This window comes from Harpia harpyja, chromosome 23, assembly GCF_026419915.1.
Source record: "Harpia harpyja isolate bHarHar1 chromosome 23, bHarHar1 primary haplotype, whole genome shotgun sequence".
Classification (NCBI taxonomy): Eukaryota; Metazoa; Chordata; class Aves; order Accipitriformes; family Accipitridae; genus Harpia; species Harpia harpyja.
Genome location: NC_068962.1, coordinates 4,467,678 through 4,495,535, shown reverse-complemented (window position 1 = coordinate 4,495,535; position 27,858 = coordinate 4,467,678). Strand labels below are relative to the sequence as shown.

General features: G+C 38.7%; 1 protein-coding gene across 2 annotated transcripts in view; it reads right to left on the bottom strand.

Annotated features, from left to right (window-relative positions):
• FGD6 (FYVE, RhoGEF and PH domain containing 6) overlaps positions 1-27,858 on the bottom strand; it is a 75,675-nt gene continuing 47,817 nt past the window's right edge. The window contains exons 9-21 of one of the 2 annotated variants that reach the window (XM_052774259.1): positions 26,611-26,661; positions 23,432-23,490; positions 23,243-23,314; positions 22,664-22,732; positions 20,948-21,031; positions 19,706-19,785; positions 14,415-14,517; positions 13,760-13,906; positions 12,851-12,953; positions 10,548-10,675; positions 9,690-9,818; positions 7,181-7,329; positions 1-3,155 (exon numbers count right to left, since the gene is read on the bottom strand). In XM_052774259.1, the coding sequence (XP_052630219.1) occupies positions 3,119-3,155; positions 7,181-7,329; positions 9,690-9,818; positions 10,548-10,675; positions 12,851-12,953; positions 13,760-13,906; positions 14,415-14,517; positions 19,706-19,785; positions 20,948-21,031; positions 22,664-22,732; positions 23,243-23,314; positions 23,432-23,490; positions 26,611-26,661 (1,211 nt within the window). In that variant the 3' untranslated portion in view covers positions 1-3,118. The other variant, XM_052774260.1, reaches the window with a different exon arrangement.

The window sequence follows — 27,858 nt, the reverse complement described above, 5'->3', positions numbered from 1 at the left end:
TCAACTAATGTGAATTTATTTATACAAAAATGATACATATCCACAGGAATATTTACAACAACTTTAAACTGTTTTCATTTACAAAATAAAGATTCTATTCTTTCATTTAGACAGTACAATTTAGGACTGCTCCACATAAAAGCCTATTTGGATGGTAAATCCAGGGGACAGCAGTTATGTCAAACAAATGCATTGAATGTCTTTCCAAACATCTCTTTACGTTATGATGTAATACACATAACCGAGTAATCAAGTTGCCACACACAAAAAATATTTAGTAAAATGCATTCTATAGCTGCTCAGCTATCCATTTGTTTTAAGTCCTTTGGGCACAAAAAATAGTTTTAAAGAGAATTCAGGATCCTAGAACATTTCATTTATCCAAGAATAAAGATGCTAGAACTAATATTCAATGCTAATGTTTGTCTCATACTCTACTCACCAATCTTAAATTAATTATTAACTATAGATTCTTCTAAGAAGAGGTAGCCAGGTGTTTAAAAACTTCTGGTCTTGTTTTAGTGTTTAGTCAAATCAGGAAGTGAATACTTTACTTTTGATGGTAATGAATCAAAATAGGAGGCGAGCTGGAGAAATAGGGTAAGTCTGAAAAGCAACCATCTGAAAACATTATGAAAATGCCTATGTTGTGGTTTCTTCGTATGACACAAAGCACTAGTGCTGGAGAAAGAGGAAAAGAAATACTCAAACATGTTTACAAGACAATTTATTTCACACAGAAATAGACTGCAATATGTGTACTATTGTTTTTAAGGCTCTGTTCCAATTTATTTCTGTCACAGAAAGATTTTTTGATTGACCAACTGCTTCTGAAAGAAGTCCTCTGATTTTTACAATATACTTTAAACTATTTTCTCACTCTGCACCAAATCCTTGAGAGGTAGTTTGACGCCACACACAAGGCAGAACTTGGGCATCTTATTCGGTATGTGTTTTGACTTTTATTGCTCTGTTTTGCAGCAGGGAGATCAATATCAAACCATAAACTGAAATTAAATTAGCTTGCTCCTAGCCAAATTTCTGTTTCATTTGCTGGTTCATGGCTTTCCATCTTAGCTGGTGTGCAGTCCCTATAAAATATTCAGCTCTTCCCTTTGATAATATCAACTGGAAGAGCCACATCACATCTATGTCACATTGGTATCAGTTTTGTTTTGGATACAGTAAAAACTGTCTCAGAAATCACCCTGAAAAGAGATGCTAATAGCTTACGTGGCTTCAGTCAGCAGCTGGTTTTGAAAATCAGGTAAAAGCCCTTTATATATAATAAGAGAAAAATATTAATTTATCAAGTTTGTATTAAAGAGAATAAAGGCTTTGATCAGACTCCCACTGAACTTCAAACACTATCTGGTCAAATCTCTAGCATTCACGAGGGAAGCCAGATCTACAGCTGTAAGTCCCTGATTCAGAAAGGTACTCTACTGAAATGCTTGAAGTCAATGAAATTACTTGTATACTTAATATTAAGCATTAGGCTTCCAAGCCCACTACTAACTTAACAGAAGCTCTGGAAAATCAAGCTTCTTCAGAGCTATGTTAGTATCTTAGACCCGATCTTGAGGTATTTGAGGGAGTAAGAGAATTTTGGTTTGCATTTTCATTCTTGGCCTTTCTGTGATGACTACTAACTATTCTACCACCTATTCTCTTTCCATTGTGAGGCCACAGAATAGCTGTTAACATAGATTCAAACTATTAATTAAAAGTGAATTGCTCTTGATTCTGTTACCACAACTAACTTGATTCAGAGGACTACTGAGAAGCGTTTCATACAGTAAAATTAACTGGCTACATATGCATCGCATTTGACATAAAAATGGCTTCCTTTCATGTGTTTTTCATAGTTCTAGTTCCATTTATGCTATTACAGTGTTAAAAAATGTTCAGAAGTTAAATAGAATAAATGCACCAGAATCATCAGTAAGTATTTCCTAATGAGGTATACCAACAATTTTCTTAAAGAAAAAAAAAAAACAAACCCAAACACCTAAAACTGCGTTGTGTTTTAAAGTATCAAACAGAACAAATCATAGTGTAAACAAAAGGTATTTCAAAGAATGGTACACATTTCAATGCCATCTGCACTAAAAAAGCTGGGTTTTCTTAGTATGGCAATTCCAGTTTAAACATAAAATTTAAATATACAATAGTTTAAAATTTTAGGAGAGGGGGGTGCATATATTTGTTTAATGTTCTCTGAACAATAGTTTATACAGTGTATCATACGTTGTACAGAACTCATTTGACACAAAGTTTTGAAACAAATAAGATAGTTTGTCTTTTCCCTGTATATCAAAATTTTTCTTTTACTCTGCTTTAAATTACTACTGGTAACATAAAAGAAAATATATCCTGCAATTGTTTGAAAATAACTCATTTAGTCTCTTTGGCATTTGTAGTACTGTAAAAGCTCTAGTGCCTTATCTCTGTAATTGCAAAGTCTGTTTTAAAATATTTTTCCCTTTTTTTAAATAATTGAACTGTACTTCACAATTGCTTCTGTAATACAGAATTTGTTGTACTGTTTTAATGTACTGGTATGCAAGATTTCAACTGCCATTCAAGGAAAGGAGCAGCAATATTATACAACATCTCAAAGGAGTTTACAGAGCCAACAAAGATCCAAACCCTTTGAAATTCCTATTCTGATCTGTTCTTGCTAAATTGCACAGTAAGCATCTGCAACTCAAGACCTATACACAAATCATGAGGAACTGTACAATTGCAACAGATTTGTTTTGGTTTTTTTTTTTTTAAAAAGCACAAACTTTACGAATATGTTGACCAACCACCTGCCATTCTGAAGATGTGGGCACTTTGGACCTCACTGCAGACCTCTCAAATAATTCTGACCATTAAAGTAAACACTGGAATTTAATAAATAACACATTTTGTATCAACACAGAAATACACACAATTCTTTAAAAAAATATTACCTTACACTAAAAATGCAACAACTCCTAATCCTGACAAATATACAATTTTGTGTAGGTTGAGACGGCAGGATTCTGTTTCTTTGAACAGCTGCTGTACTCTGTTTTACCACCATCATTGGACATTTTCCTTTAAACTTGCAGACATGATGCTGACACTGCTATAATATGGTGCCTTCTTGAAAAGCTTCTATCCACCTATTAGAAAATTAAACACTGTTAGGAAGTTGCTGGTAAAAGCGTAAATTGTGCTGCTGTGACTAGCTACAGATTCACACAAGAAGTAACATCATAATTCCATTACCAGTTGGTCTGTTAGTGCAAATGCCAGAAATCTATCCAATGAATCCAAACATCATGGCAAGATCACGGAGGAGATAGTCGTGGAAACTATGCTGAGGCACACAGAAAATAAGGAGGTGATTGGTGACAGCCAACATGGCTTCACTAAGGGCACATCAAGCCTGACAAATTTGGTGGCCTTCTACAACAGGGTTACAGCGTTGGTGGATAAGGGAAAAGCAACTGACATCATCTACCTGGACTTGTGCAGAGCATTTGACACTGTCCCGCACAACATCCTTGCCTCTAAATTGGAGACATGGATTTGACGGATGGACCACCGGGTGGGTAAGGAATTGGCTGGATGCTCGCACCCAAAGAGTTGCGATTGACAACTCGATGTCTGAGTGGAGACCAGTGATGAGTGGTGTTCCTCAGGGGTCAGTATTGGAACCAACGCTGTTTAACATCTTTGTTGGTGACATGGACAGTGGGATTGAGCGCACCCTCAGCAAGTTTGCCGACGACACCAAGCTGTGTGGTGCGGTCGACACGCTGGAGGGAAGGGATGCCATCCAGAGGGACCTGGACAGGCTTGAGAGGTGGGCCCGTGGGAACCTCATGAAGTTAAGGCCAAGTGCAAGGTCCTGCACGTGGGCCAGGGCAATCCCAACCACAAATACAGGCTGGGCGATGAGTGGATTGAGAGCAGCCCTGAGGAGAAGGACTTGGGGGTGTTGGTTGATGAGAAGCTCAACATGAGCCGGCAATGTGCACTCGCAGCCCAGAAAGCCAACCGTATCCTGGGCTGCATCACAGGAAGCATGACCAGCAGGTTGAGGGAGGTGATTCTCCTCCTCTGCTCTGCTCTGGTGAGACCCCACCTGCAGTACTGCGTCCAGCTCTGGGGTCCTCAGTACAAGGAAGACATGGACCTGCTGGAGCAGGTCCAGAGGTGGGCCACAAAGATGATCAGAGGGCTGGAGCACCTCTCCTATGAAGACAGGCTGAGAGAGTTGGGGTTGTTCAGCCTGGAGAAGAGAAGGCTCCAGGGAGACCTTACAGCAGCCTGCCAGTACTTAAAGGGGGACTGCAAGAAAGCTGGAGAGGGACTTTTTACAAGGGCATGTAGTGATAGGACAAGAGATAGTGGCTTTAAACTGAAAGAGGGTAGATTTAGATTAGATATAAGAAGAAATTCTTCATTATGAGGGTGGTGAGCTACTGGAACAGGTTGCCCAGAGAAGTTGTGGCTGCCCCATCCCTGGCAGTGTTCAAGGCCAGGTTGGATGGGGCTTTGAGCAACCTGGTCTAGTGGAAGGTGTCCCTGCCCAGGGCAGGGGGGTTGGAACTAGATGGTCTTTAAGGTCCCTTCCAACCCAAACCATTCTATGATTCTATGAACATACAAAGCTTGCTAGAGACATATTAGGTATCAGTACAAAGCCAGATGATAGAATCTTTTTCCCATACATCTTCCATACTGAAGTTACATGCATAAAGAAGTGAAGCTGGGGAATCAAATGCTCAGAAAGTAGGATATGCCAAGGTTCTGCCAACTGTAATAACCTGATGGCATACCTTTTAAAAAAACCCAATATCCCCTTCTCTTGTTTCACTGCATACATGATCTGGGATGAATCAGGCCACTGCAATAACTGAGGTAGCCACCTGCATAACCCATGGCCTCTGCTTTTGCAGCTGGTACAAGGGTAATAGTGAAGGACGAGTGGGACTGAGGGAGGAGACCCAGGGCACATGGGCTGGGGTGGAGGAATGGTGCCTTTGCATGATGACAGAACTTCCCTGCATTCACACACCCAGTATGTGCTACTACTGAATCACATATTAACAGATATCTTGCACATTCTATCCGTGAAAAGACAAGTATATGTAAAGGGGGTGGTGTCCCAAACAGCTGATCCAAGGTGCCTCAAACTGGAAATTCAAATATTCAGATACTTTTACCCCCTATAGCTGTGGTTTCTGTTCCTACTTGATTATGAGGGTGATAAACATCCTCACCTTCTCAAGGATGCTGCAAAAATTGATGTTGCTGAAGCACTCTGATGCTACACTGACAAATATAGTAAAAAATGGAATAATTCTGTCTTCTGAGTGAGGGCTGAACTGTGTGCATGTAAAGTTAAGGGGCCCACACACCGATGATTTTTTTCCCCGAGTGGAAATCTTGCAAGAACTGAATGAGACAAAGACTGTAAAATTATCTTTATCATGGAAATTCAAATCTGTCTTGGTATTCACAGGGTATCTAAACATTCCATCTATCTGGCTCTTCCTTGCCCTGAGTGTTTAACTTCGTAACTGTGTGCATGTTCTTTGAATTCAAGCTTTTGGTATGAACATATTAAGCATGTATAAATGCTCACGCCTGTCTGCACACACAACTCAAACTTCTATCCCTTACTTCTTAGGGCTCGCTGTATTTTCCACTGCCATATATTCATTAAAAATAACTAAAATGGAATACAAATACAACAAATTCATAAACAGCTTAAGCACTGAACATAGTACTGGACTAAGAAATTTAAGAGCTCATCAAAAAGTAAACTTCTGTTAAAATTTATTACTGCAGTTACACAAATACATCAGATATTTCTTTGGCCCTAACAGGAAAAAAGTGTCCACTGATGCAAACAGGCCAACAGCATGTTCTTTGTTTTTTCTTTTAATGCTATCAAAGCAGCATTTGTTCTAGAGGTTCAGCATAAATCTCCTATGGATATTAAATACATGGAGAAAGCTTGCAATTTAAGGTACTTAATGTTACTCCTAGCCTCAGTAAAATAGAGTATGTCCAATTTCAAGTTTTCCTACTGATGACAAAAGCCATTGTCTGAATAGGAAAACAAAGCTATTGAATGCCTTGGATTTTTTTAGTTTTGTTTTATATAGTACAAATGAGGACACAGTGGAAACAAGAGAATAGTATCTTAATTAACAAGGAAACATTTGTGTGCATCTGCAAGACACAATACCGCCAAAAATCAAATAAAAACTTCCAGATTTTGTGTGTAGAGAAGTGTCATTAAGCACGTTCTCAGCTGTTCTAAATTTTCAGTTGTCCTGGGTACTTTGTTTTTTAGAATATCCCTATTTGCACAAACCTATACCTGCAGCCACTTGGATGCTTAAGTATTAATAATGGACTAGTTAGCGCATGAAATCTATTTTATTAATGTAAACTTCATTTGGGAAAACTGCAGTGAAATCAGTCAGATAAGCTAGGCGTATAGGCAAAATAAATGTATTGCTTCCATGCTCATTTCTAATTTACTCCATGATTCATATAGCAAATGTTTTCTACTGATTAATGACCAAGCTTCTAGGTTATTTTATATAAAAGACACACAATACATAAATTGATAAATATGACTCCAAACTCAGACACATCAGCAGGACTTGAAATGAAACAGCTTGTGAGAGTGTTTGAATTCAAGCTTTTGGTCTGAACATATGAAGGGTGCCTAGGTGCTCATGCACATCTGCACACACACTTCCAAATTCTGTCCCTTACTTTTTAGGGTTTGTTTTTCACTGCCATATAGTCATTAAAAATAACTAAAATTTACAGCTGGAAGTACACATTTTCTGGATTTCTCCAAAGGTAACATTCAATTTTCAATTGAAGATACCAGGGATAGAGGAATGTGCTACGAAAAAGAAAGATCTCTTATGTTATCTTAAGACTTTTCCATTCTCCTACATTTATTCTTTTGCAGAGGACAATCTGCTTCTTAATTTAAAGCATTTCAGAGGTCCTAATGAAACCAGGACCTTGTGTTTAATTTAGAAGTTTTATTTACATATTATATAATATGTCTTCTATACATATGCTTAATCTGTGAATATTAACATTCATGACTTCTGAAACATTTTCTAGAAAAAAGTAACAGAAATTAATTCAAGTAGTTTCTTACTTTTGAGCTGAATGGGGATCATCTGCTTTGAAAATGTAAAATAAAGTGTTTTTGTGCAGTAAATGGAACACTCTAGACTCTGAGTTTTCATCTTTTACTTCACTGACTGTGAATCCAAGTAAAGGCTGGCTCTCTAATGCTGCCACATCCTGTTTTATGGGTAAAAGAGCAAACAAGACAAAATTAGAGCTTGTAAGACATACTAAGGAATGCATTTAGACTTTACTCATGCACCATACCATTGCAACAGATTATACAATAAACAAGTTGTTACAAATAGTCATGCACAAAATGCCGCTTTTTATAGTCTCCATGCATGAATCAGGGGACAGGAAATAACAAAACCTCGTAGACTTCAACATCGCTGCTCCTCTTTTTATTGCCCTGATAACATCTACCTTGTCTTTCACTGTACAGTCTCATCGTTCTGCCTGGTAAGGACTTCTTATATCAAAAGATCGACTACCACCTGGCAGCAGACCAAAAGTCCATCTAGCCCAGTGCTCTCTCCAACCACCTTAGCAGTGAGTTTTCCTGTCTTAAAAGTGATATGGGATGCTATTAGCTGCACCGAGTAGGCAAAAAGGAAGAGCTATGGATGTAACCTATGTTCTCAAGCACTGGAGTCACGCTCCAAAACACTTCTGATGGCTAAACTTATTTTGCTTTCTGCTGCTGAAAATTAACAGGGTAGGGGAAAAAAAAAGTTGCTGAGTGTTCACAAGTGGTTGGCTTGGAAAGAGTAGCAAGAGAAGCTGTACCTTTTAACCTTCTCTTAATTTAAGTTCAAAACCTGGCTAAAAAGGCAACCTTTTCCCTTCCTCATTCATTGCAATTCCTTCCTTTTTTTATACTCTTGTCTTTTAATTAATAAATACAATGCACAGCATTTTAGGAAGGGGGAAAAAAATATTTTCATCCTGTGCAAATTCCAAAACAGTGTTTTGTAACTAGGCAGGGTCCTGCAATGCTTCTGGATAGAAAAAATGAACAGAGAATGTACATAAACACTGACACATCAGGTGAAGACTTTGGTAATTGCCTCTACATTGAAACAAGAGTATCCTGTGAAAGCAGCATTTCTTGATATTGGAAAACAGTCAGGTAAGGCTTAGCAATCTGTTTTACTATCTTAAGTCTTTGTACCCCTAATAAGTGGTCTTTTTACCACTAATCGTGGGGTTTCCTGGCTAAGGCCACACTGGACCTTCCCTTGAGACTCTCTAAACAGTGTCTCCTGCAATGGCTCATCAAGATGAAAAATAAGGATAGATATTCCTTAGTTTAAAGAAAATAGGGAAGAGTTAATTCTGTGATTGTAAGCTGCATACTGAAGATACTCTGGGAGGCTGATATCTCTGAGGAAGCCAAGCAACAGAAAATTTAAGGTGACTCTCACAGACTAATATGCCTTTCTTTACAGTTGCCAAAGTCACCTTTGCAACTGCCAGAAGAGACACAATGCTCTAAAATATTTTTCAAATCTTTGCAAAAGTAATTGTTTTGTACGTAATTAAGATATTTTTAGAACTACTTGGGTTTTTTTACGATCGCCAGTGCTGTGGTGGAAATAACATCACAAGTTCTGGACATAATTCAGAAGTTCTCAAATAAAGGTTGGCCCTACAGCAGGAACAACCCAGGAACAAATCTGAGCACAAACCAGGAAATAACTAGAGTGGGGGTGGAGTGGGGGTGAAGAAGGGTAATTCTTTATGCAGTCAGGATCGGTTGGGCCTTACATTTTGAAAGCAAGTGAGGGATAGCAATACCTTTAAACAGACGCTTTGGATATTTTGCTCTTGAAAGCTATTAGCAAACTATAACATATAATACAAAAAAGCAAAAACCAAGATCTTCCAGTGTTACAATACTTACATATATATTGCAAAACATTATAAGATGCAATAAAACTACATTCTTAGCACATGCTGGGATGTGCAGAGCTTATATATATTGGTTAGAGATTATTCCACACTGCAATAGGACTACACATTCTAAATAAAAATGCAAATGCCATTAGATAAGATGCATTTTTGTTTTCTACTGCAGCACTGTATATTAAATAATAACTCCAGGCTGAAGATGACAGTTTGAGAAGTAAAGAGATTTAGTTTGCTCATTTTCCACGCATTCAAAATACCTTATGGAACTGCAGAACAAGATACTTCAAGATGCTTTTATAATGTTGGCTTTGCCACTAGTCCAGTGTGATGCATCCAAACAGACCCCCATGTATTCAACTGACTCAGAACATACCTACAACTGTGCAATGGTGTGCAGTGCAGAGGTACTCAAAGCTAGGTCTGGAATCAGAAACAGCGTAGCTATATCAGCGTATTACGGTACCAAGCTCACTGGGCCTTTTCAAAATACTACATTGCAATCAGATCAATTATTGTAAGGTGATCTAATTTTATAGCTTGTTTCTAGATCATAAAAATAAACAACTTTGTTACAAAGACAGTATTATTATTGGATATTTGACTTCTAATATGTAGCCTCTTACCTCACTAGCAGCATATGTGTATAGCACCTTATTTTTGATAACAAACCATAGGTGTTTCCATGGTTTCTTACTGCCCTTAGATCTGTGTAGGTAGCCACTCATTGTAGAGTCTTCTGTATTTGCTGAAACCTGAAGAGGAAAAAAAAAAACAACAAACAAACCCCAAGAGTATGTATGCATCTGTCCAGGTTTTTGCAGTACAGCTATTTCCAAAACAGATTTCCAGAGCCCTGTCCTGTCAAAGACTCAAACTCTTACCTGATCTCAAGTTACTGTTGCTAATTAACTCAGATGGCTGAAAGAAAAATGATTTTGTCTGCCACCATCTATCTGGTCTGGAAGAGAGGTTTCTGCAGTCACTAATGGTTGGAACTTAAATTGGATGCAACAGGACAAGAGAGGGCTGAAACACTGAGGACCATGTACAGCTGGAGAACACACATTCCTATATAAGAAGAAAAATTACTTCCTCCCATTCCCAAGACTTCCAAGTGTAGGTAGGCAGAGTGTAGCTCTACCTTTCCTAATGATAAGCCAAGAGTTGAGTTACTGTAGGAGTCTTCTCATTGACTGTTGGTGCAGAGGTAAATCACAATTCCTTGAAACACAGGGAAGGAAGAAAGAAATTACAATTCCGACTATCTCTCTGAATCACAGTCTCACAGGTGTTTATGCAGTTCATACACTGCTTCATAGTTCAGGTCCCTGCCTACATATAACTAAGGCCCAAACCACTGTTACAGGTGAATGTCAAGTTTTGATTCTAGAGATGGCTAAAATATGGAATTATTTTTTTCATTGTTAATATTGATGATATAATACCAACAAGGCATTACTTTTGACCAATAAAGCACTTACTTCTTTGAGGGCTGCAGGAATTTTTTTCTGCTTTCTTCCAGAGGGAATACTATGTAATACTGTAGACAAGGCACTTGATGGAGATTTATGGTTGACTGGGGATCCACTCTTAGGAGTGCACTGGTTATCTAAAATGCATAGGATGAATATATTGCTTTCATGTCACAGATGACTAAACACAAGCAATGATTCTTGGACTTTTTTTTCTTAAAAGCAGGTGGCATTTTTATTCTGATTACAGCGTTTCAATAGTAACGCCTAATCACATTAAATTCAGTGCTGAATTAACTTTTCAGTATTATCATCGACACCATGAGTTAGAATCCCCCAAATCACAATCAGACTAAAAAAACCACAAGAAATTTAAAACTAAATGGATTGGTCTTGTTTGCTTTCAAAGTCTGTTTTCTCAACGCTGAACTACCTTTGCCCATAAGCAGGGTGAAAAATTAAGTCTTAAAAGCCACACCAAATTTTTAGAGCTGTCCTCTGCAGTTCAGTCTGCACTTTACCTCTGTTCCCCAACTCTGTCCTTCAATTCTATACATCTGTTATCTTCTCAGCTTTTTTCAGTATGGATGCTGTAGGGCTCCTCTTCCAGCATCATGCCATCACACACACTCCTGGAGATTCCCATCTCCAGAGCATGTGCTGTCTTTCTCCACTGCTGCAGGCAGTTCCTTTACCTCTCTTGGAAGATTGCTGCAACACTTCACTCCTTCAAAATCCCCTTTTCTAGCAACACTCACCACTATTTTCCAGCCCAGCCTGGTAGGATTAGGACTGCCCTAAGCTTCATTAACTCCCCCTCTAGAGTTGTCCCTGAACATGGTGTGGCTCTGAAATAATGAGCAGAGCAGGAGAGTAATTGGATTGCCAGCTGTACCGCACTTGCTCTGCAGCTCTTTTCCCAGCTAAAAGCACCTGCAATTGCCTGCAGCACAGCAGCCTCTAGTGCCCAATGCAGAGACCTGCAGGTGGTCCAGGCAATTCATCTTCCCCATCCATTGCAGGCTCCCACCACCACTTCAAGGGTTGTCAGTGCTGCTTTCCACATCCCCATGAAAAATGCCACTCCCAGCATGCTGGAAGCCATAGCTTGGTTATCTCTCTGGGGCATCACAGATTTCCTGATACCCTCGAAAGCTTGTGTCAAACTGGAGCCTCTGCCAGAGGGAAGGGCAGCAAACTCTTTCAGTCCCTGCTTATGGCTCATTTGTGTATTTTATACAAGATCAGAGCAAGTCTGGTGAGATGGGACTGGCTTCCCATCTCACTGGGAGGTGTCCCCATTGATTTTACATTCATTTCCGCATAATGATACGAAGCTCCTTCAAAGAGATGGATTTGAGTTCCCTCAGGATGCGAAGGAAACTGACCCTGGACCTCCTCTCTAAGCAAATGTTATTACCACCACGCATCAGTGGTACCACATTCTCTGAAAGTGTTTCCATGAAAATGGAAAGCATCTAGCGATGGTGTTTTACACTGAAATCCATGTTGCCTGTGTGCAGTAGGCAACTGTTAGGAGTTTGCACTCAGAACTGAGGTGCAGATATGCCAACTTCTTGAATTCCAGATGAGCCAAGGTTTGAGGCTGAAGAGACTCAGCTTCAGCAAGATGAAGGCCTATGTCTTTATAGAGCCCCAGAACTTCAGCTATCTCAGCAACTTAGCTGGCAAAAATGAAGTTTACAGGCATAGAAGTTACAGAGACTAAAAGTACACGTGAACCCTCTGGGAAGTCACAATAAGGACTCTGCAAGAACTTTAATATACACTTGTACCCTGTGATTAATGAAAAGCAATGCAACACTAGTTATCTCAAAAAGAAAGCAGCATAGCTACATGTCATTATAGTAGGGCAAATGCATGCATGTTTCTGGAAGGAAGAGCCAATGTATTGCAAATTCGCTCCCTAACTTACTCCAGAGAAACTTGTTTGTGCTCTTATAGCCTCAGATGCCTTTAGACTGGATATTAAGAAAAATTTCTTCACTGAAAGGGTTGTCAAGCACTGGAACAGGCTGCCCAGGGAAGTGGTTGAGTCACCATCCCTGGAGGTATTTAGAAGATGTGTAGATGTGGTGCTTAGGGACATGGTTTACTGGTGGATTTGGCAGTGTTAGGTTAACGGTTGGACTCGGTCTTAAAGGTCCTTTCCAACCTAAAAGATTCTATGCCTATTGCTTTTCAGGAACTAGCAGAATTAGGCACCTGAATCCAGCAGTAAAGATGAGGCGCAGACATACTGTATTAATAAGGGCCACAAAAATAAGACAGTTTGTGCAGGTTTTCTTTACCTTGTTTCTGTAGCTCCCTGAAGCAATGATCACATACTCTTGCTGGCTGGTTTTTCATATAGTCTAAACCATGTTTATTTGATGAACAAGCTTGACAGACAATCTGGAAACAGACAAAGGCATTATTGTACATGATGCGCACCTGTAAATCACCAAATGCTCAAAGATGTTCACTTCAGTACTGTTAATACTGTAACAGAACCTGAAATAGGCAGTATTTTACATTAAAAATGGTTTAAGATCTTGGCTTTTCCTTATGTTCAACATGCTGCTCTTTCCTCCTCTAAATGATAAAAATTTAAACAGAAAAAAACCCCACTGAATTACACAAATCAATAAGCCAACGTTAACAATCCATGAAAAGTAGAATAAGCCTACTGTGTTACTGAACTGTTTAAATCATAAGCTTTTAAAGAAATAACTAAAAATAGTCATTGCTCCCTTGACAATTTCTCCACAACACAGATGTCTCAACTGCATTGAATTCTGTATTCTCACTTGATAAAACAAGAAAAATAAAGGTTTATTAGTTAAACCTTTCATAAGTGTTAAATAGAAAATAAGTTTAGCACTAACTTAAAAACAAAATCATTATTTATCTTACAAAAACTAGCGAGGAAACTATTTTTCTCATTTCAGCTAACATTCTTCATTTGTACTACATAATTGCAGAAGCAGAAGACAACCATAAATAGTACTCCAAAATGCAAAATACGAAATACGTAACAGGGTAAAAGGTTGAACACCTTAAAAAAAAAAGCCAACCCAACGTGTTTTTAATCCATATAACTGTGTCATAGTACAGTGTTCCCTTAAAAGAGTTGTTTAGGTGCAATCAGGCTCCATCTGTATTTGTCACACAAGGAACCTGAATGACTAAAGGAAAAGGTAATCACAAAATTGCCCAACCTTTCCGCATGCCCTGCAGTGATGCCTTCTCCATGTCAAGGTGAATTCACTTGTACAGATCATACACATAGTGGCTCTAGTATCAGGGATCCAGATCGGAGCCTTTGATCCCAGCGGACTATCTTCTTCCTGTTTCTCTGGATCTGCCTGAGAGAACATAGGCAGTATGTCATTACATTCAGTGATGAGAAATGAGATTAGTATTTATCAGTGATTATAGGTTAACTCTAATTATGCTGGAAAGCCTTCTCTGATAAATTGTCATGGTCTTAATGTTATCTACTATTTCAGTGATCATTATAATGCAAGCCTGAAGACAGAGCTGCATTTAATTAGTTCAAAAAGGCTGTGTGACTTTCAAGCTTTACCAGCCTATTTATACCAATAACTGCTATATTTGAAAATCTTTTAATTTCATCTTTCTGTTCGCAAGATTACTGAGAGAATTGAGAAAGCTGGTTTGGGTTTTTTGGAAGGAATCAATTTTAAATTTATGAAGTAGATAACATTATGAAATATTCTGTTCTATCATCTGTTCACTTATCATTTACCGTCCTGTTTTATTATTCATCATGGAATGCCTCTTGTTTCTCTAAACACCTGCAAAGAAACTTTATATTCAAGAAGGGAACAAACCAACAATGGTGTGATATACCTCTTCAAGACTTTTGCTAGGATTAAATGTGATTCTCTTTTTTGTATATTCTTCAATTGACTTGGAGATAGCTTCTAACCACTCATCTCTTTCTGTAGCAGAACTGTTGGAGTAAAAAAAAAATAAAATCTATTAACATTTAAAACTAAGAAGCAAGTGTTGATTAGAATTCCATTAGCTTTATTACATATTGACTTAACTCCCTTGCAATTTCAGTTTTATAGACCATCTCCAGTTCCTACTGAAACTGGAATTATTTTTTTAACTGTCTGCATTGTGTCAGTTATTTGTGTTGATTAATACTAAAAAAGATTTCTGTCTGTTGTTATAATGTGTATTCCCTCCCTCCCTCCCTCCCTTTCCTCCTTCCAAAACAGCCTGTGATCATTTAAAGGCTTGCAAAGTCATTGCTTTGCCCTTCTTGCTGGACCCTTGAATAGCGTACCACTGGTGTAAATGGTGCTCCCAGAACAAAGGCATGGGCCCTCCCTCCTGAGAGGGACTCTGAAATTTCAGCAAGCCTTTTTTCCCCCCCTCCTGCTTGTGTCTCAGGGTGCAGTTTGTTATACCCAACCCTGTGAAACCCTGAGCTTCTGTCAGAAAAAATGTGCCGTCTTCCCCAGCCTTGTGCTCCTGACTCTTTGCTCCTATCAGGTCATGCTACTTTGAAATAATTATTTTTTTCCAATTTTTTCCACTGGATTAGCTAACCCAAAGAGATAAACAGATAAGCTTACTGTATCTCTTTATCCCACAGCTGGTGGATCACTAATCAAGTGCAAGGAAAGCATTAGGCTGAAGTGGCACGGCATGGGGAGGGAGCAGGGAGAACAAGGAGTGCCTGGTACCGCGAGAGCCTGCAGCTATACTGGATTACGTGCAATGCCAAAGCACTTTCTCTGGCCTTGGGCACACCACCACTTTCATATAAAATAAATCCATGCTGCCGCTGCTGCAAAGGGCAGCCTACCATACCCCCTTCTCAGCCACTAGGTCTGATTTTGTCCCTTGTGCCAGAACACACAGAGCTACGTGGTGGGCTGTAAGTGCAGTGGGCTGGACTGGGAAACAAATCTGTATTAAAGCAAGCCATCAACCTGCCCTTCCTCTGGATCGATTTACCGACTGGGTACATCACACAGCTGAACAATGACTTGTGCCAGCACCGTGGAGGGTGCTCTGAGGAAGAAAGCAGCAGTTTTGTGGCAGAGGAACAGCAAGACAGCTTGCTTGAGATGCCATGCCAGCTTAAAAAGGGCTTCTAAAATTTCAATCAGTATCTACTACCAACATTTTTTTTATTCTCCACTTCTTAAATAGTATCAATTAATTTTTTTACACCGAGGAATTGAGCATGATGAATATATAAAAAGGAAGGTTAGGGAAGAAGAAAGCAATTATTTACACAAATTAGGTGTGCAACAGCAATAATTGTTTAATAGCTTTTGTAGGTGAATTTAGAAGCTTTGATCATCTTTGAACCTTAAAAGAAAATACTTTGAGCTGGGGTTTTGAACTGGATGAAATTGAGTACTATACAGAATCAGAGGGGACAAGTCTGGTAAGGTAAACAAACATGGGGGAAGCCTGTGAGGCATGAGCAGAAAAAAACCCGATCTAGCACACAGAGCAACAAAATCAGAATAAAAAGAGAGGAAATAAGATACAAGCAAGGGCAAAGCAATGTATTCTCGCCTGCCCCAATATCTCACACTCTGAGTGGAACATTTTTTTCAGTTTATTTACCTTTACTTCCTCATCCAGTAAGAGCAACTGGGCTGCATTAGCTATGTAACATTCATAACTCTAATCAACTCCTCTGGCTTTTTAAAAATCTGGTTACATTTAATTAGGTTCCTAAAACTACATTAAATAATTAAATTTAAAGTTGGCACAGTTTTGGGAGACTAAGCATCCCCCGATCACATGGGGATTGCTACATACGGAGCTGCTTGCAGGATGAGCTACATGGCTTACGCCCTAATATTTCACTAGGGAGCTCGCGCTTGGTAGGTTTGCTAGTGCTAGCCTTTAGGGTTGTTTACAGTCCTTCAGAATTTAAGAGCAAAGGCGGTGCCATCGGCAACTGAATTGATGTAATGGTTTGCCGCAGCAGAATAGGCAGTGTTTCTTCTGCTGTCACTCCCAGCCCTCCCCGCCAGCTGCACAGCCCTACTGCTTCCCTCGCCGCAGGTCCACTATTTGTTGCATCCTTTCAAAAGGAATTCTCTTTACTAGAGTTGCAGGGTTTTCTTAGTTTTTTTTTAAAAGTAGTATTATTTTTTATTTATTCAAGATGTAACAAAACAGTAGAAAACTTTAAATGGACGGCAGAGAGCCCCAGCAATTGTTATCACTGGCAAATGCGTGTGCTATGGGCACACGTCGCAGCTGCCCAATGGAGCTAAGCAGTTAGGTGGTCCCAGGAGGGCTCACACAAGTATATCCCTCTTGTTCCCAGGATCAGAGCCTTAGGGTACCTCTCCCAGCTGAGCTAGTCTTGCAGGATCTATCCTTATGTTAGGGGAGGCGATGCAGCTATGTCTGCCTGGGGTAGCTCTTTGCTAGCCTTATTGAAGGGGACGGGGCCAGCTGGCCTCAGGCCACGTCAGGCTGGCATGGCTATTGTTTTCAGGACCAAAGCTTTACTTCTGTACAGTGCTGTATCGTGCAGATGTGCTAACTTGTTTCTCCAATTAAGAGATTTCTAGCACAATACTGCATTGTACCATGTAAAACGACACACATTCCTACAGATATCCCAGGAAAACTGAAACCTCAACCCAGACTAGATAAAGCAGAATACTAATGCAGTCAGTAAAACTAAACCTGAAGTGACAAAGACTCTTGTCTCAGCATTTATCTGTAGTTCTGTTATTAACTGGCTTACTTTTTTATTACCAGCAATTTTTCACCAGCTTAATTGCTCCACTCCCTGTCTCTGCTCCCAGGATCACTTCAGAATCTCTTCTTTGGTGTACACTCCACATAATGCTTATTATTTGAAAAAACACAGAGGCGAAATTTGTCTCCAATGTGTGTACAATTCATTTGAACAGTTTTGTAATTAAGATTTTTACCACATAGGAGCCAAGAAGCTGTTAGAATGAGGTATCATCAAAAGGAAGATGCAGTCTGTATTGGCAAGATACTGATTCTCTTCACATCCAGGATATTTATTAATAGGAACAACAGAATAATTATATACTTATTAATAGGAACAACAGAATTATTATATACTATTATAATTCATTGGGAAAAAATACATGCAAGCACCTATTGCTAGTAGTTTTTCACTTGTTTCCCTCCTACACCACAACAGACTCAGGCCTCGCTTACAGACAGATAACAACCTGAAAATCCTCATTTACACCTGGGGCCCCCAGCACCTCCTTCATCCCAAGCAAATGCAACCTCCCTTTGTCACTGTTGTGTAACTTAGGGCTCTTGCCCACACATAGCTTCCAGCAAGGATAAAAATAACAGAGCTGAATGCTCTCCAAAGATGCAAGATCAACAACACTAAAAAAGAAAGAGCAAATCAGAGCAGCTTTAGTTGGTAACATGAGGGAAATTCTAGTAATTTCAAGGTCAAGACAAAAGCATGTCACAGACTGCCCAATTTGAGAAATATATAGGGGTTTTCTCCTAAGGACCAACATGTATTTCACAGGACTTGCTTTTAATCTACCATTTAATCAATTCCTCAGAAAGACAAGTCTATCCTTTTTGTGGAAAACAGGTAGGTTGTATTTCAAGATGATAATTTCACAAGTTCCAATGATTTTTTACAATTTTTTAAAATGACTGAATTAAAAGTGAAATGCTGTTTCAAGTCGAGCAGAAGTAAATCCACATTGGCTACTGCAATCCCATAAATGTCTTCATGTATCTGTGCGACATCCAGTCACCAAGGCACCTAAGCAGCACGGACCTGCTCATATTATACTGGAGCAGAATCATACCCTAAACTGTGAAATGCATCTTTGCTTCCCCAATGTGCAGAAGAACCATAAGAAACATTTACATTTGTTGAAAAAATACAAAAATACTCCTTTAAAGTCTGTTGTTGTAAATAATTACTGCTCAGACAACTGAGCTACTTCCTTTGGCTACTTTGACAAGGTTAACCTTGGTCTACCCCTCAGCTAGAGATAGTGCTATCTTTGTGCAGACATCTTCATGTCAGTATTTACAAGGTCACACAAAAAGAAGCAGTCTGCCCTTGCTCAGCTTTGCTAAACAAAAGAGAAAACATGTCTGTCTTCATTAGTATCAGCACTGTCACAAACGTCAGAACATATAAAACTCCAACTCAAACACGGTAAAAACAACAATCCACAAAAGCAGGCCTTTGCTAAAGGCATCTGGGTGAAGGCAGACCAGAGCTGCCCTGGTTTAGTGGCCATGTATCCTTTTGCTGCTACATGGAGAATTTGGTTTTCTGGTAAAGACAAGCACCATTCCAGTAATTGCTGCCATTTCCATAATTTCAGGTTCACTGAGATTAATTTCTTGTTTCAATTACACTGTTATTTTAGCTAGAAGACCATGATGACTTCTTCCAGTTTATATCAGTTGCCAATAATAATACCAAAATTTATTGTCACGCTTCATATCCTGTCCCGTTAATGCACTGACAGAGCATATCAGTAACTCTGGAAGAACAAAAAAATACTGAGAAGCAAAGCCTAAGATTAATTACATTTAAACAATTTTAATTCTTGTTCCTCTCAATGAAAGGCACTGAGAGGATAATATTTCAATTTACTTGAAGTTTCTGAAGGTGTAGTAAGCTGAAAAGGAGGAACCAAGCAAGAGTTTTATTCACTCTGATTAACAGTCAACTGTCTTGAGGACAGCAGAATCCCCACCAGCTGCAGCCTTAAGCCCAAATTGCTCAAACACCAGCCACGTTTACTACAGCTTTTGTGCTTCTATCCATCACTTCACAATGGGCAGTCTTCCTTACAAGTCAGGGTGAACTGCATTAGAGACTACAAATTCAGATGGTATCTGTGAAACTTACTACATGTGACCAGGCTTCCTTTCTGCTGGCCCATTTAAAAATAAACTTAAATTTTCAAAATCAGATTTTGAATGTGAGCAAAAGTAAATTAGAACAAAGCCTACCTTATTTCCAGAAACCCATCTGTCATTCCCTCTAGTCTGTAATTACTCTAGCCAAGGGTAACTTTTCATCACATAAGTACAAAATAAGCTGTAAAAAGCTTACGTGGCCTGTTTGAAATCACATGGTTTTTAAATCATTATTCATCTGTAAGACTTACCTTGCTGAAAGAATGAAGGATCTCTCTACGCTTTCAATGTTCAGTTCATTCTGATATGCTTCCTGGGTTGGCTTTTTAACCTTCAGTTGAGAGAGAAAACTTGACATTCAAACTGAAATGGTACTTTTATACTTGCTTTAGTTTTCTCTTTAGTTTTCTTATTGCAGAAGGGGTACATTGGAGCAAAAAATCTCAAAGGTAGATCATACACCAGTCCAGAGGGCCCAGCTACCCTAAAATTACATGCAGCCCACCATCTTATTTCACTGTGGTCCCATACAAACACCAGAGACGTAGAGGGGAATGAAGCTCAAGAGCTGTCAGACACCTCCCACCGTGTTTCAACATGCCCAGGCCCATAGCCCTCTAAGTACCTGCTGCAACTGGGCATAAAAAGGCACTGCTGCTGCTGCGGGACAAGATTTAGCTCACTGGTGTACCCCAGAGTGGGCGTCTGCCGCATACCCCCAAGGGCTGGACCACCCGGCTGATCCTTCTGAGCTACCAAGTTTCAAACATAAGGAGGTTTAAAAGTTGAGAGGTTTTGAGTCACCACCAGACATCTGCTGGCAGAAGAGATTTTGCAGCTCTGCCTGTGAAGGCTTGGACCCGGACACCACATCTGCACTGCAGCTGGACTCGGTGCTCTTCTCTGACAGCACCAGAAACAAGTTACTGGATTCCCCAGGTGACGGTTTGTTGTTCCCACTAACTGTCATGTCAGAGACCGTGTCAATATATGGCGTGCATGTCCCTTATCACTACCCGGAGGGGCTCAGGGCATAACTTTGATGCTTTTCACAAAGGCTCAGAAACAAAAGCCATATATTCCCTCACAGTTAGCAAGTCTCTGTAAACCATGGAGATTTGATCCACCAGAAGCTTGTCAGGCAGAGATGCCTAATCTCTGGCTGTGGGCATTAAAAAGCAGTTACAAGGCAAAAGTGAGGCAGTCTAAACAAAATACAACACAAGAAATAAGTAGGCAGACTATTTCAGATTAGGATGATACTGGATGAAATGGAGGTGAGATGCTCCTGTGGCAACAGAGTTTTTTTAGGAAAACCTAGACAGCAATCCCATGGGCCATATTATGCAAGAAATGTTAAGCCTGTAGAATTGCTCTGGAACATAAGCATCTTTAATATCTCTTTCCAACAATAAACATACTTCTGTTTTGAAAATTTGAAGGCCTGAGTTTAAACAGATTTGGAGAAAGACTCATTTTAACAAGTGACTCACCTTCATTCCAGCCAACGACAGCATGTTGTTGAGTTTATACATCCCTGACTGAACTGGAGTAGTATACAACAGGGCATCATTGAACTGTAATATAGAAGCAAAGCTTTTTAATAACTAAATACTCTTTAGAGATGGATAATTTCAGATGCATTTTACGGGAAGTATAAAACTCATACAGCACTGAGATCAACTGTCCAGAAAAGCATCTTCTACTTCCTATTATTCCACTTAAAACCCCCAAAACATTTTAATGTATGAATTTAGATAACAATAGGTGTCTATTTATATCCTCCTCGGGTAATATACATTTGGCACATGAGTAAACAGTGCACGGATGTCAATGAACAGGCTGTCAAAAAGGACAAAAATGTTTCTCGTGTACACAGCTATATATATATAACAGCTATATATATATAACAAACTACTTTAAAAGGATAGTAGAATTAACAATTCAAACAAAGCAAAACATTCCAGAAACTCGGACACAGCAGATTAGCAATTTATGATTATAAGGAGAAACTTATCCATATGTACCATGTGAATTTTACCAGTTTAAATGTCCATCTACTGTTTATTTCCTGTTCTACCAGACTTGGCTTCATTCAGTTCACTTACTGAACAGCTATTAAGATTTTTTTCTTTTCTGTGTTTTTCAACACATGGATTCAAACTTCATTTACTGCACATAAACAGACCAGAAAACTGAACTGCCTCATACGTTTTTGCTATGAGGTTCTCTGCAAACTAACCAAATGTCTCATGAGCCTTATTAAATCTTCACAACATGATCAATGGAAAAAAAAAGATCACTGCTTAAGTGTCTAAAGGCATAAACACTAGCTCGCACCTTTTATATCTTAAGAAAAACACAAAACAACAAACCACCACCCCAGAAAACAAAACAAAGAAAATCCAAGCTAGAGCCACTCAAATTAGCAACATCTGATTTGGGAGGTCCAGCTCGAGATCGCACCAGATTTTTGAGAGTATTACCTTAACTGATATCATTTGCAGTTATCTCAGTGCTTTATATGCTACACAATATCTCCAGGCACTTGCAAGCTTAGAGTCATACTCCATGGCTGCCCAGGGAAATATTTATTCATACTAGAGTAACTACAAGACAGATTTCAGCCAGGACTGTGGACCAATAATGCCACAAATCACACACAGCAACAGTTGCTTTACTATCTAAACAGAAGAGATAAACAAAAGGTTCAAGTGGAAACAGAAACTTCAGGGATGCACAGACGTTTTAAAACAAAACAGCAGCAGAGACAGGAAGAGAACCCTGCACTTAACTTCCAGCCCAGCGCTCCGCTCAGGATGCAAGCAGGCTCGTGCCAGGGAAGGAGAGAGGAGGGAGGGAGGGAAGGCTGCAATAGCAGGGGCAGTGGTGTAGGTTTTAAGATCTGGTACGGCTAAGTGGGATGGAGTAACTGTGTTAAGTTTTCGCACTACCACAGGTAAGGCCTTCTCATAAAAGCACTCAAATTTTAAATGAGCATTGTTCAAAACAGTACATTTTAGTGAGAAACAGTTTTCTATTAAAATTAGTACATATGCAACAAACGATCTCTCTAAATTAGAGTTGAGCAAGTAGAACAGCAACAATTGGTCATTTTTTCCACTACCTGAAGTTATTAGTTACTTATGTTTGCAGTGTAATGTTTCAACCACTTAAAATTACACACAGCAACATACATGGCATCTTACCAGAAAAAACATTCGTGGCTGCATAACCTTCCGGGACAGCTTCATCAGTGTTCCCTCTTTGAGAAAGACCTAGCAAATTAAAACAAACTATTCAAAACCTAGCTTTTCAGGGCACAAGCCATACAAATGAGCTGACTTTTTCATCATCATTATTATTATGATTATTATTGTTACTACTACTACACTAGAAGTGCTGCAGAAGTTTTGGGACTTGAGGTTCCCTTTCTGAGAAAGGCTGTTCATCCTTAGGTTTCTCTAAAAGTGAGTGTGAATGGCTGCATTACAGTTTTCCATGCTACACTTGAAACCATGACAAATACAAGGTTAAGCTTGAGGAATAAAACCTGCCTGCAAGATTTGGCAAGGAATGATATTCTAAAAATCGTAAGTTTTCATCAGATAAATGTCTAAAAAAACCTCACACATCTGGAGAGGCAGTATTCATTTGACTGTCAGAACTGAATAATTAAGTGATGGACCGTTTTTCTTCTCGGTATATGCCACCTTCAGTACTTTGCTTGCATATCGTCTGTGCTGCACTTTCACTGCAATCTGCTGAATGCCATCTGGAGGACCTACCCTTCCTGGCTGTACAATCTCATGGTGTCCATTTAAACTGTACTGAATCTGCATGAGTTTCTGAAAGTTATCCTACAGGGAGAAAAAGCCAAAGGTAAGTAATTGCCCTTGCATTCATGACTTTTTAAAAAAAAAAAAAAAAGACAGAAAAAGCTTTAATCAACCAGGTTCATAAGTCAAAATACTCACTCCCTGCTTCATGATGTCATTGGCATGGTTTGCAACTTCTATGACAACAGCTAGAGCATCTGAAGGATGAAGAAATGATGCTTTGGTTATACAGACTAGTTAGCATTGGTATTATGTAAAGCACAGGTACAATATTGCCCTTCCACATCACACCAAGATTCAAGGACCTGATTGTACAGTCACTGCATACAGGAGCACTTCCCATAGGTCCCAGAGTCTTTGGATCATGGTTTAATAAGTGTACCCTAGCAAGTCATTGCTTTAACCAACAGCATCAATCATTTCTTACAGCTGATCAAAACAGTCCACAAGCAAAATTAAATTCTAGTTTCTCACACAAAGAATTACTTTAATTTCAACGTCTCTACTTACATTAGAAAAGTTAACAACATTTTAACTGAGACTACATAGAGATTAAGTTTTTTTGATTTTACACAACTGCCTCCAGTGCCAGTCATGGAAGACTACCTAGAAAAATTATCTAAATCTTTGCAATTTCTTTCTTCTGCCTTTAGTTTTGCCGCACCTCAAGATAACAGTATAAAGTTCAAATTTCTAAATTTCAAACTTTTAATACCAGAAGGGGGGAAAAAAAAAAAATCTCTGAAAGAGAAGAGTTACCAAAGATGAGGGATTTTATTAAGTACTGATATTTAATAACTAGCAACTCAGGTGTAATATATGCTAAGGTGTAACTGCAAGAAGGGGTTACATAAAAGGGTTGCGTAAATTACTGAATAGTGAGCGTATATGAGACAGAACCCGTCCAACAATCTTATCCAAAACCCTGTAATTTACTTAAGTAGAAAAAAAAAAAAAAAAAGACTCATTTAATTGAAAGCTAGAGCAACTGCTCTGATAAAATGTAGTCTCTAAAGCAATTAGCACCTTCTGAGTAATTGAAGTGCAGTCAGGCACTCCAAATAAAGGAACTGCATTAGCTTAAAAGTCCACCGTGAAGCCTACCAAACCAGGTAAAACTGAAGCCTTGGTGGTTTTTTTTCCCAGATAATCATTAGAGTATTAGTACTGTAGAATGTATAGACTTCCCTTATTGTTCAGTTCATATTCAGAAAGAAAGCATGTTAAAAGATACAGCTTTCTGAACTGAAAGCTTCAGAAGGTCATGAAGCCATATAAGAAACTAAACTGAGGTACGAACAAAAAGCTCCTCCTAAGCTAATCTAAGGAGAATTTTTGTTCATGATTTTCATGAACCAAGGCAATGCAAGCACAGGAGTCAAAGAGTTAAAAGGCATAGCACATATCAAGCATTTGATCAAAATTTAAGTTTAGATATAGATGTCACGATGTCAGCTGAGCCTGCTGAAAAATAGCTGGTGGTCTCCTACTAGGAAATGTTGGAGCTGCTCCAGCCAAAACACTCCCCAGCTCCCATCCGCTTGAAAGAAAATAAAGGGAAATTTAGCTAAATTCATGAAGACAGGAATGAGTACCTGAATTTTTTGTTACACTTTCCTTCACCTATCAGCTATTATATCTATTAAAAACTTAGAATTTTACTCACTGACTTCAAGATAGATTGAAGAATGTTAGAGAAAATTTGCTGGTTATTGAAGGGAAAGTTCCAGGATCTCAGGGCTACTTATAAAGCCAAGACTAAACAAATCTAAACAACAACATAAAATAATCTATACGGTCAGAGTCCATAAACAAAGTGGGTTTTGGCAGGGAAGAGCATTCCAATTCTTATACCACTTAGCTGGAGTAATGTATTCAAATGAAGGTCATCAGGAAGAATTGTGGTGTTTGGGGTTTTTTTCCAAGAATACTAACCATAATCAAACCTAGTCTTCCTCCCCACCAATGGAATTTAACTACTAAGCAGTCAGAACTAATTTAAGCTTAATGATCACAAGAAAGATCTTCGTGAGTAAAGATTAGATTTTGTTTTCTTACCCAGTTTCAAAGGTAGACTATCAAACATGTTAAATGCATAAAATTAACACTGTTATTGTTATAACTAAGCTTCTGCTTTTATCTTTGATGTATGAAGGGAGAGAAAAATACTGTGGAAGGTACAACTACAAAACCCATAGAAGCTGGAGAAGTCACAAGAAAATGTAAAGTAAAATATATATTTAAGGAGCTGACTTTTCAAGTGGTCAATTATTTAATGTGCGGTGCAAGAATTAGTTTGTTCACAACCATAAGAAGTGCCAGAAAAACTTTTCTATCTCTTTAAAGAGTCATAATTTAAAATATTTTTGGCTTATATTTTCAATGTACTCAAACAAATACATCCAAATGTCCTAAGAGAGATATTTACTCATAAATTTTACAGTACTGTATCAGCAGAGGAAGCTATTAGAAAGCAAACTTGGCTCAGTGCATTGAAGGCACTGATTTATTGCAGTCCCATCAACTACATCTGCACAACCCTCCTAAAGGTAAAGGCGTTGCACAAATGTCACTAAAGAGACTGAAACAAGTGACAGGGGCTCACGCAAATGAAATGGAAGCATTGACTGGGAGCATTTCTAGTACCGCTGAGGCACACACATGGAAGAAGGAAACAGTCTGAACGTGCATCGCATTGCTACACTCAAGTTAAACCAGCTTAATCCCAAACTACCATGAAACATGTAGTCCTATCCTCTTCCATCACCAACTATTCCTTCTCATTTCCTCTTATCTCCTTTCCCCCCACATGCAGAAATTGTGGAAGTCACTTGTGTTTGTGCAACTTGTGACAAGTCAAACTGGAGAGCTTCTCAGGTGAAATATAACCCAGATCAGCTCCTTGATCTTGTTCAATCCCACCACGCAAACTCTTGCCCTGGCACAAAGAGAGAGGCGGAGGCCAGAAAGGCTCATAGCTGGGGGAGAGCAGCCGGTAGACCACACTGCCTATCGTGAAAGGTCTACACATGCAAGGACTGTCTCTTTCAATAGCAGTGCCCAAAATACCTGCTTAAGCTGCCTGTGGAACTTCACTCTTATCTCTTGGTTTCAACTCAAGGGTGAGCTGATACGACTGTCAGCTCCAAACTTTTTTGAAACACAAGTTTGTAGTCTTTCAGTATCTCTGCTGAGAAACTTAGAACTAAATAGAAAACATTCCTATTACTGGGTTAGCATTTTGCATGCATTTAAAATTTAGAAACATTGTCATATGTACATAAGCTGGGATTTCTTTAATCTAAAGAGACATTTACCTTGAGTATCTCTATAGTCTGCAGATTCTTCTAAAAGATTCTTTAAATAATCTGTGTAAAAAAAAAAATAATACAGAGATAGTTTTGTTAAAGAAATAAACAGCACCACAAAATAGTAAACCCCGCCTTTTTCCTGGAAACCTGCTTTTCAAGCAGATCTATGCCACAAAGGTCTACTACTTAATCTTTTAAATGTCAAAGTAATAACAAAAGGAAAACTAGCATTTCCATAATGTAAGTATATCGTGATATCTTGCTCAGGTAAGAGAAGGTTATTGAAGCAGTGGCTTTCTCCGAAGACAAACAATATGTTGTATATATTATTCCAGAACAAAACAAGCAAGTGAAAAATAAGTACATACTTGCAATCATTTACATTTAAGCCAATGCAAAAAATTTTGAAGATTATAGGTATTTGCCTGAGCACCTAACTTGTCTATAGGAGCTAAGAAAAAAAGTAGGCCATTATAGAAGATCTGATTATGATTAATATTTTTCAGTAATAAAAGTATTATACATAACCCCCCCCCATGTTCAAATAGGCCTTTTTGGTTTTCAGTTATAAATTTAGTTCCTCAACCACGAGATGGCACCCTCAATCCATTAAAGTCTTGGTAGTTTTAAAATCTATTCTACTTAGCCAAAATTAACTCCAAATGTATGACTATACAAGAAAACATCCCCCTTGAGTTTCCATTCCCTGGTCGAGTGTCAAGTTCACCAAAAAGTACAATATCCAGTCAAAAAATAATATATACCCTCAGTAAAAAGTCAACCATCTATTCCCTACAAGCTACAGCTTTGAACTGCTTAAAATTGAACGAAACCAAACCAGAAACTTTCAAAGAAATATACATGTTAGATTGGTAATATCAACAAATACTGATGTATAATTACCTTTTAAATGAGGTATTAAGATTCTGGCAGATCTACTGAAAACTAATCATATGTGATCTAGCAAGCATTCAATTTTAGCTTCACGGTTGTACAAGTTTCATGTAGGAGTGAAATAATTCAACTCCCATGTGCTTGCCCTACCCAAATTCATCCTTTTACTCAAGAAGGATCAGGAGCCAATTGTTCCTGCCTTCATAAGATGTCTTGCTTCATGCATGCCCCTCAGAGACTGCTCAGTGTATTGTAATCTTTTCCTTATGCAAAAGAAAAAAAAAAAAGGAATTATGAAACATGTTTCTGCAGTAGAAATGCTACAAAGAGTGAGAAATCTTGTCACAGTTAATGAAAGCT